This window comes from Physcomitrium patens, chromosome 1, assembly GCF_059467195.1.
Source record: "Physcomitrium patens ecotype Gransden chromosome 1, ASM5946719v1, whole genome shotgun sequence".
Taxonomy (NCBI): domain Eukaryota; kingdom Viridiplantae; phylum Streptophyta; class Bryopsida; order Funariales; family Funariaceae; genus Physcomitrium; species Physcomitrium patens.
The window spans coordinates 25,414,319-25,424,771 of record NC_143410.1 but is presented as its reverse complement, the minus strand read 5'-3'; the positions used below and the strand labels follow the sequence as shown (position 1 = coordinate 25,424,771).

Here is a 10,453-nt window from a genome sequence, read left to right as displayed (position 1 = left end):
AGAAAAAAGATCAACAACTCTTTTTTGTATATACAACTTTACTGAGACATCCCATTTATACATTTTCGAAGAGCATATATTTATTTTTATATTTATATGCGAGATTCATATCATTTTTTATTAATCCCCTCTGAATTTTTCTTTTATAAATTGTCACGTAGTTGAATGCAGAGTCCCATTAACAATGGCTTAACAGAATGTTGGTATTATTTATCTATATCAGAGTTATATACATATTCATGTATATGTATTAGAAATCGTTTTAAATACAAGCTATTCTTTTATGTCACAAAAACATTTATTTTCATACCCAAGATATATATTCTAGCCTTCACAGAAACTAACTTGAATCAGTCGGCGGACAACAGCTATAAGAAAATGAATTATCAAACTTGGATGAGCCACTCCAGAAGATATAATTAGTTGATGAGCCCAATATAATTAGTTTAAATACCAGCTTCAGCACAATAGCTTTATCAAAGTCACTACTGTTAATAAAACTTCCATATCCTTCAATCTGGCTTAACACTAAGACCTGGGGAAAAAGGACCAAATCATAACAAAACCAACTCATTGGTTTTGACAATGATGGACCCAAAGTGACTACAAAAGACGACATACAAGAGCTACATTATCAGCCTAAGTTTACCGTCCGGCTTGTAGCTTCCAATTGTAGTCCACATACATGAAGTAAACCCAATTCCATAGTTACAAAATGCCATATTGTGACTAATTCTATATCATAACCCATTACTATACCCAGTATTTATGTTTCCTTTGAAGCATATGCTAAGCTGCTTCATTGAAGCATGATGTCATTCTTGGCTTTTCAAGTCAAGGTTTCAAAATTGGACATAGCAAAGCTACACACGTCCAAATTGACTGGATACTCAAGCAGGTCATCGCTGTGTGATGTCCTGACGTATCGCAATTTAACAGTAGAACATGACTCTCTTCACATTCTCCTTAAGAGGTGGAAGTGGGCGCACGGCATTTCCTCCCGCCGCACGATGAGTGCGGCCAGCAGTCGATCCAGTAAACTGACTGCGATTCGCCCCTCCCAACCCACTAGTAACAGAACCAGTATCTGAAGCTTCTGGATCCATGTAGAACCTGGCACGAAAAGCAGCTAGATGTGCATAATATGCTGGAGGAACTGCAAATCATCAATACAAAACGTTACATTTTGATTCTAAGCGATATCAACCAAAATCAAGATATTCGGATACACCCAATCCCAGGTCTACCAAGAACGTTGAATAAGATTTCAAATAATGCGCTTAGCCGAGACATTTTGTTGAATAGACAAAAACCATTATATGACGTAGAAGATTTTTGAACATACCAATAGAAACAGAGCGCGTGCACCGTGCATATCTGTATCTCAGATGCCAACGAATATAAAGTAAGGAGAGGGTTATCATAATAGCCACTATTGAAAATACAAAGTTGTTACCAATCATGCTACCACGATACAATTTCATTTTTTTCGTGCAAAATCATCACTCTAGCTCGTCGTCGGATATGCACTAAATTGAAAGGAAATCATCTACTTTTTAGTGCAGATTATTTGTGAGGAAGTATAACTGGTCAGCAGAATCATTATCATACTGCAATACATAGACAATTACATATTATGCAGGTCAACAAGTCCCCTGTACCCACAGAGGAAGACCCAAAGAAAGTCTTGAGGGCGAACTTACGTATAGCACAGATTATTTGTCAACGACTGTAAACTATCCGCAGAAAATTTGTTCTCATCCCACAGCACATGGTAATGCGCAGGTCGACTGGTTCCCTGTTTCCAAAAGATAGAAACGCTTGACTAACAGATTTCCGCAATATATACAGTAAACCAGTACATGACCTAGCATGCAGAACACCGACATCAACTTCTGAAATTCTAACTAAGACCAAATGCATCAGAAGCTGACAAAATTCACAAATCTACACAAGTCTGAAAGGGAAGCACACCTGAATCCCAGCATGACTACAAAGATAGAAATCGAATTCTGTAGGATGACAGATCTTTGAGTCCACTACAGTCCCTGAAACATTTATATACAGGACACGTTAGATACATTGAAGCATCCAAGATCATGCTGCTACAAGCTTCCCGAATCATCAAAATGTTATAAAATAGAATGCCTTCCAAGCACGCAAGTGAACAAATAAAATAGTCTGAAGCACGAATGAGAATATACCTGGTAAAATGTTGCCACTTCTATCAGTAGAGCGATTGTCATTATGATTGCTGGCAAATAAACGAGTGTGGTGTCTTTTCTGAACGACCACAAATGTGACTGGAGGCTGGTAATCCGGTTCAAGGGAAGCGCAAGCTTTCCTGATTGCGTCCAGTTCATACAGAAGAACCTGGTAAAATTGACCTTCACTTACTCCATCTCTGGTGTCAACAGACAAGCTCGTTAACAAACATCCCCCAGATTATAAAAGCACATAAAAAAAGAGCATCCACTCAAGCCAAGCCACATTTCTAAGCACATTTTTTTTGGATTTCCAAAATTCCGGGAATAGCACCAAGAAGACCAGCACACATGGGATTTCCCATCACTGAAGCAGGTGGTCTAATTAGAGAAAGTCTTTTAATCGGACCTGTAAAAGATAATCCGAAGTGGCTTTTGACCGGTCGCACACCGGAAAGAGATAAGGAGTTCCCTGTTACACAAACGAACACTGTTGATCAGCAGTCTACAAACAGCAGGTAATCTCAACCACAATTGAAAACCGACCGCAGGCACAAGCAGCTCATACAATAATTGACAAATGCACTGATTTGATACTGCATCAGATCGCACATTGTGGACGTGTGCAGATAAGACACCTCCCAACATGCATTGAATGCATCCAAGTATGCCAGAGGCACATTACAAGCTCACCTGAAAACCATGACATTAAAAAAAGTCAATGAGCACAAAAACAAGATTCCGTTAATGTTTCAAAACAAAAAAGATAGGTAACTTACTTTATCATCCCTCCTGTCATCGTGCCTTTCTGGGGGTCCCTCCATTCCTTGTACAGATCCTGAATCAACTCCTGACGGTGAGCTTGAGCACACACCAACCCTGCATACTTGGTGACCTCGGGCCAATCCTGCGAAGCTACCACCTGCATACAAAAAAAAACTATTATTGCCAGGAAACTACCCTAAGTATAGACCTAAGAGTATAATTCAAACGCGACTCTGCAAACATACAGCCATCAGATATCCAGAACAGATGTCTATACGATCAAATGGCATGAAGATAGCTACTTACTGCAGCAATGGAGGGACTGGAGTCCTCTCCAGGATGTGGATGAGTAACATCTGCACCAAATATTATGGTGGGAATATCACTGACGAGAGGAATCTTGCGTGTAAGTGCATCCACCAGGACAGTGTTCCGACCCCCAACCTGTACAGCGAACAGTCGCACAAAAATAAGTAAAAATCTATTTTTGGTAAACCCACATTTGCGCAATCATAACATATGCAATGATGCAACAAGTAAAGTTTTAGCAATTAGTGTAGAAGTACACAGAGCCTGGACATGTCATTTGGACACTACCTTGACATTAATTTTGAGAGCCACGTTTGCCAGGTACTGCTTGCTCATCTTGAAAACATGCTTGGTCAAACAACACTGAGAAACCACACCCAGTACAGTCTCACATTGCTTCTTCAAATCACCTACACGCCACACAATATGTAAAATCAGAGTTCGATAAAATCAAGGTCAAGATCAGCCTACACCCTCCACACGTTTCCACTACCTTAAATCGTTACTTTAACACTCAAATACGGAGTTCGTCGTGTGACTTGCAAGTTTAGAAACTATGCATACCATACAAAGGCCCGTTGTTGTCTGGAAGGATTGCAATAAGGAGATCCAAGCTCTTGCCCTTAGTCTTTTTGTGCACGTCATCACATAGCTGAAACAGAGCTCGGTCCGAGTGCTCGGGTCGGTAGCTTTGCAAAGGCACAACGGGATCTCTTGTAAATTGCTGCAACGCACAAACACAGTCCACAACATTATTCGGCATGTCCCAAATAGGGTAGCGACAGCGAGAAAATATCAGTTTACATGTTAGCAAAATCGATTACACTATTGACACAAAATTTCCTCACAACACGTGTAATGCGGATCTTTATTGCGATTAAGGACACAGAAGAATAAAGTACATGACATTACAAGCAAAACACTGACGAATCAAGGGGAGAAGTTGAGCAGAGTCCAAAATGAAACTGGACCCTAAACCGATGAATGATCACAACGACTATTCAGACTTAGGAACATTTCTAGCCAAAACAGGCAGGAAAAGGAGCAATACCATCCCGGATGTGTGGCACATCTGAGCCAGCTCTTGGCAGAAGTTCTTCGCCACATTCTCTTGGACAGTGCGTGAAAAATTGATACATGCCCAGTAGTTCACGATACCGCCGTTCACCATTTTCTATAAAACCAATTGAACATTCTTCAGGCCATTAACATAAGAAACTGAGGATAAAGGATCAGTGAAATGTTTATAAACCAACACATTCACTAGTCTACAGAAACAACAAAAACTCGATAATTCGTGCTATCAAAAACCTTATTCATCATATTCCACTGTCCAACTTGTGGAAGACACTCCTTTTCCCTGCCAGTATCATGGTACTTCAGCCGTGGAGCTGGCAGGACTCGTGCCTCCACTTGCGCAAGCTCATTACTAATTCTGATCCCAAACTCTTGAGCATAGGGATCTTGGTGGTATGCATTGTGGTGTACTGTCTGCGCTCAATCACCCAAACAAAAATGAAAACCAACTTTTATAGATTAGTGACCACATTCTTCCAATATTAGCACATCCCGCTAATCAATTCAAGAAAATGCTGAACAAAGTTATCAATACTAGGTATTAAAGAGGAAAACTAAAATTAGTCAAGGTAATCAACATTTGATGGAAATATACCTGCATAATATCTGCTTCTCTGTCTCGAGGTCGCTGGCAAGTTACTTTGAGAAGAGCTGTAATTTGGCGCTCATTCAACCGTTTCGAATATCGCTGGCCTTCAACGATCTTGCATACTTCCATGGGAAGGTAGTTGGGACGCAGAGAATTACCCACTTGAAGGCACGGCAAAGACGGATGACGGATAAAATAGCCGTATGTTTCCCGAAAATAGTCGGTGACAGACTTCAATGTCCCATTCTCATCAACTGGAAATCTGATAAAACAGCAAATAGACGTTACCAAACATTATATGGTTCAGCCCAATGAGTGCACACACAAAGCAAGTGCACTTGTACGCCCTAACGACACTCGAAAAATAAAGATGCATTCAAGGTTCAGAAACGCACTCGAGTTCATTAGTAGCCTGATGGGTAAGCCCAGATATACGGTATTTGCGACGCATACTTCCGCGATGAGTCACTTCCACTTTGACTCCGCGAAGAGCTTTCTTGATCTATACGCAAGCAGCAAATTCCCCAAAAAGTTTATTCCCAAAATTTACCCCGAAAGAGATGCATGCAGTGCAGAGCAAACACAATCACGAGCACTAGAAACGGATCCAGGTACGGATTATAATATAGAATCAGTGGTGTCATGAAAACACACCTTCATACGATCGGCATCACTTAGGCTACGGGTCAACTCCTTGTTGAGGAGATCCCTTATAAACTCCATTACAGTCTTGGGTTCTATGAACGCTGTGGAAGACATGTCTGCCACGAAGCCAAAAATAAAAAATTATATCATTTTCAGAACATGACTTCCGCAAAGTTGTTTTGTAGAGCAGCCCACAATCATACGATCTGTCGTTACTCAAAACCCTTAGCAGCGAGAAGTCACCATTAGGATGAAGGCAACAAAGAATCCATCTCAAAGACAAAGCGAGTTAGTAAGTTAAGGGATAATGGTTACCAATGTTTAGGGACAATCCCATTTGAGTTGGTCGAATACTTTGATAAAAGCCCCGCCAGCTTTCAAGACCATCTCCTAACGGCTGTCGAGTGCCCAGATTGGGAGAATAGAACGAGCGTCCTACAGGAGAATAACTGAGCACGAAAGGATTCTTGTGAGACAGCTAAGACAATAGGGTGAACCGCGAACTTTTCACCACTTCGAAAAACTCGGGATGAATAGAAGCATTTCTGAGAATTTCATAAAACGCAGGGGGGCGCAAGCACCACACACGCACCGGTGGGTAGGAAGCTCCCTCAATACGATATCTAGGACTTGCAAGGCTTCTTGAGGAGCATCAGCTTGGCGTCCAAGAAGAAATTGCCCAAGATGATGCAAATCTGCTCGAGCAGCAAACTTGATAACCACTTTGAAAAGCCTCTCCCGTCTGCGGCTAAATACATATACTTGTCAGAACTCTCGAAGTAACATATAAACAAAACACAACTCAGTCATATTATCAGGAAAAACTGGTACCACTCATTACACTAGTATAGACTAAGTCTCTAGGAAAGGTACGCAGATTCATTAACAAATAGCACCTAGGTTGGTTGGTTCCATCATCCTCGTCCAAAAGACTGATCTGGAATTCCTTGCTCTGAAACGGAAGTGGCCCAGCGGTATACAAACTCTTCCGACCATCATACGCAGGAAGCCTGGAGCTCAAGTGTGACTCTCTGTAAAGCTTCACAAGCTGCTCCATGACGGCCCTGTTGATACCCCTGGATGTGACCTCTGGAGTGATAGTCACCTGCAATATTCCATTCATAAACACATATGTTAACACTTAGTTAAGATAGCTAAAATACAATAAGAAAAATCAGCACATACACAGACTTCAAAAAAAGAAGAAACACATCCGCCGATCCAAAGTTTCCATTATGATAACATGAAGACATAATAACTGCAATGAATACGTCAAGAAAGATTTTGCAGAAGACGACGTACATCGTACTGATGAAGATCTTTGTCAGGTAGCTCGACAAAAAAATGATTTGCCTTCACAATACACCTCAGACCGATCCTTCCTCGGTCTGGACGCAAAGGAAATCTCAACTGTTTGCTAGAAATCGGTGGAGGCGTGGGTGGCGGCTCGTATTTAGAAACAGCTTGCTCTTGAGTTGGACCAGAGTTGAAACGAGGTCCAACACCCCCTATAACCACTGACCCGAACTGCTCAACAACTGGACCTACACCTGATCCATAGCCTGCAGGCAGTGCAGCGAAATGCACAGGGGGTCCTCCGCCAGGTCCATATGATGGACCAGGATACGGAGGACCCCTTCCTCCTTGCTGCATAGGCCTAGGCGCTGGAGGTATCGGTTGCTGGGAGGGTCTTGAGGGCCTCCTATACACAGGAGGGGTGTAGCCCGGATGTTGCATGTCGTGGTACTCCTGTCCTCCGTGGGCCCGGTACTGTTCAGGGTGAGGATTGAAAGAGCCTGGAGCATTGTGGTGGGGGGCGCTATGAGATGGACCCTGATTATAGCGGCTCCTGCCACCCCTCCTTCCAGAACCTCGCTCGCCTCCTCCCATGCCTCCTCTCGCCCGCCCAGGAGGTCCACTGCTATTGGGTTCATCGCGTCCTTGCCCTTGCCCTTGCCCCTGTCCTTGCCCTTGCCCCTGTCCTTGACCTTGCCCCTGTCCTTGACCTTGCCCCTGTCCTTGACCTTGCCCCTGTCCTTGACCTTGCCCTTGCCCTTGTCCTTGCCTTTGCCTCTGTCCCTGAGAATGCCCCGAACCTTGGCCTTGCGAGCCCTCTCCTAAATGCTGGGAGTGAGCTTGACCATGGCCCTGGCCCTCAACATGTTGAGAAGCAACGTGCTGTGCAGGTGCTGACACTGGAATAGGGGCTGGAACAGCAGCTCCACCAGCAGCTGGAGTCGGAGTCGAAGCAGGTTCCGGCGCAACAGCTGAAGGAGCTGACCCCTCCGCTCCTGCTAATGCCGATGCTTGAGCTTCTGCTAAAGCCTGAGCTTGGGCACTCTCCTCAAGTTCCCGCGGGGTCTTGCGTCTCCGCGGCATGATGACAAAACAATGTTACAGAACCCTGGCAGCTGATAATATCCAGGTCCACTGTAGAATCTTCCTCACGGTCAGTCGTTACCTGTTACAGAATAACAAAGTTGGTTGAGAATCTTCGCCGGAAATAATAAATAAGCTGAAATTCTAGGTGAGTCTCAGTTCGCAGGCATGTCCTTTATCGGATGCAAGGATCAGATACATGTTTTCCTACCAACTGTCCACAGATCATCTGCGTGGAAAAACAATAGAATTCCAATCCACAACAAGTACAGGACTCAGCTGAACCAGTAGCAACATGTATGCCATGGGGCCACATAACAACCGCCGAATTGTTATAATTCGGAGAATGTAAGCAATGGAACATAACCTTAACACCATTATGAGCTAACATCTAAATTATTTGAAAAATATTGTATTAAAATAAATCTAGAATAAGTAGTAATTTGTAGCCGCTTTCGAAGAAAATGGTTCGACATCGTAAAATTCTAACAGGATATCAGCCTCGCATTGTGCAGTAGTGTTCCGAAAGACTCAAAACCAGAGCGCCAAAACAGTACAAATAAGTCGATCGCGGAGACAATTCCATTTTAGTGTAACAGCCACTCCGTAACCTCGCAGCTGCCACAAAATCCCTGCTAGTTTAAACCCGCACTGAACTCCTAACCACACAGAAATAAAATAAAATAAAATAACACATCACAAACCATGCAGAGACTCCGACTAACATTGGAAAATTGTACAGTACCAAAGACATTTCTAGTTAGAAGTAACTCCCTCATGGTGAGAACATTCTATGCTTAACAACTACGATTCCAGGGTGAGATTCTACACGGCATCTACCAGGAGAAGAAACGAAAGTCGAAACAGGGCAGCCGAGACAAGCAAGGCATTGACCCTTAAAACGCCCTTCCCGAAAACGCTATTTCCACCACGTTACGCTTGTGACAGTGAAATGCACAGGTGATGTACCAAACTATGGTATGAACCGAGTTTACGTAGCAAATCTGCAGTCTCGGAGTTGACAGGTTTTAAGGTTTGTCAACCAAACACGACACTTCACAAAAAGTGTAACCAATCAAACAGCCACCTAAATGCACTAACTATTGGCCGTCGTCAAATTAGCTAAAGAATCAACTTCACCAATGTCCGCAAGAATAGACGACTGCGCCTTGCTTCCAACCTCTATTACTTGCAAATACAGTCTCCCCCTCATAAATCCCAGACCTTTCGACTATTCTCGCCAGCAACAAGCCAGACATTATGTTTACCTGGCCATCACGCCACTTCACTCCCAACGAAGACCAGATCATATGCTAGTTCAAAAAACCGAGGTCTTGCAGAGACCTGAACGCAAAGCCACTTTTTGAGACGAAAGAGAATCGCCTACACAAAGCGCGTCTAGCGCTTAAGAGAAAATTCAGACGTCGCACATACAAACCCTAACAGGCGTCGCGCCATAACAAGAGCCAGGTCGGCCACTCAGCCCACACTGCAAATGCACTAAAGACTCGACAATCGAACCCTCTTCTCGGGGCAATTGCACAACAACCGCACCGTCAACACACCAGCTCAACCCGCAACCTCCCAAACCCAGCGAAAGTGAGCGGAGAACGAAACCCTTAAGAAGGGTCACAGGACTAAGCCAGAGAGAATGTCCGAGCTACTACTACTAGTACCAAACAAACACGGGCCTGCTAAGACCAAACTCACATAAGAGCAACTAAGAAAAGTCCCGCTCGATCAAGCTCACCCGCGATGTAGAAGTTAAAAAGCCTAGACGCCCCGACACTCAGTCACATATCTTCCTGCATCGCATGCTACCCGTCTCAGCAAGTGGGGCATGCGACTGGGTACGCAACCACGGCAACACCTAGAAATACATCATCCACCACAGCACAAGACGCAACAATGCCCTAAACGACAAAAATAGGCAGCACAGCCGGTCCCAGATGCGGCACCTACGGCCTCCTACGCCCGCCCGCCTGCCTGCCTGCGCACACACACACAGTCCGACGCAGCAACACCGCCTCCTCTCAGACTAAACGAAGATGGGACAAATAACATAACAAAACACAATGGGAGGGAGGAGGGAGGCGTGATCGACAGTATCTGACTGACCACGGCAGCAACAAGGCAGCGCCGAGACTAACAGGGCGCACAACGAGAGCAACGCGAGCGCTTTCCTCCTCTGGGCTAACATGACATGACACGCACAGAGAGAACGGCTCAGCGTCAGACTACTGAAGCGGGCTATGTATGTTGTATCCCATCCCTACCCAGCCCACCATGCCAGCCCCGGGGCTGGCTCTCTCAGTGGCTCTACATCCAGGGAGGGCCAGCAGCACCGGGGCTGCAGCATCCCACAACAGAATCCCTGTGCACTTGCATTGCCGCATTATAACAAAAACCATTTATTAATAACGCTTCTTTAAAACAATTACGCTTAAGTTAAATAATAAAACAAATATTGTTATTATTTAATTAT

General features: G+C 44.1%; 1 protein-coding gene across 7 annotated transcripts; it reads right to left on the bottom strand.

The window, feature by feature from the left end:
* Positions 1-416: 416 nt before the first annotated feature.
* On the bottom strand, positions 417-10,227 carry LOC112282399 (protein argonaute PNH1). Of its 7 annotated transcripts, none has more exons than XM_090254570.1 (21): positions 10,087-10,207; positions 9,719-9,958; positions 6,892-8,050; positions 6,486-6,694; positions 6,182-6,331; positions 5,905-6,038; positions 5,599-5,705; positions 5,340-5,446; positions 4,951-5,206; positions 4,590-4,769; positions 4,330-4,452; positions 3,843-4,002; positions 3,567-3,688; positions 3,276-3,413; positions 2,984-3,126; positions 2,614-2,676; positions 2,205-2,404; positions 1,975-2,048; positions 1,704-1,798; positions 1,346-1,377; positions 417-1,156 (listed from the first exon to the last, which is right to left on the bottom strand). In XM_090254570.1, exons 3-21 carry the CDS (start codon positions 7,966-7,968, stop codon positions 933-935), a joined length of 3,594 nt encoding a protein of 1,197 aa, XP_090110696.1. In that variant the 5' UTR covers positions 7,969-8,050; positions 9,719-9,958; positions 10,087-10,207; the 3' UTR covers positions 417-932. The 7 variants fall into 7 exon arrangements, with proteins under 7 accessions (XP_090110696.1, XP_090110701.1, XP_090110697.1 ...); XM_090254575.1 differs by having other exon boundaries at positions 9,719-9,773; positions 10,087-10,199; XM_090254571.1 differs by lacking the exon at positions 9,719-9,958 and having other exon boundaries at positions 10,087-10,227.
* Positions 10,228-10,453: the final 226 nt, after the last annotated feature.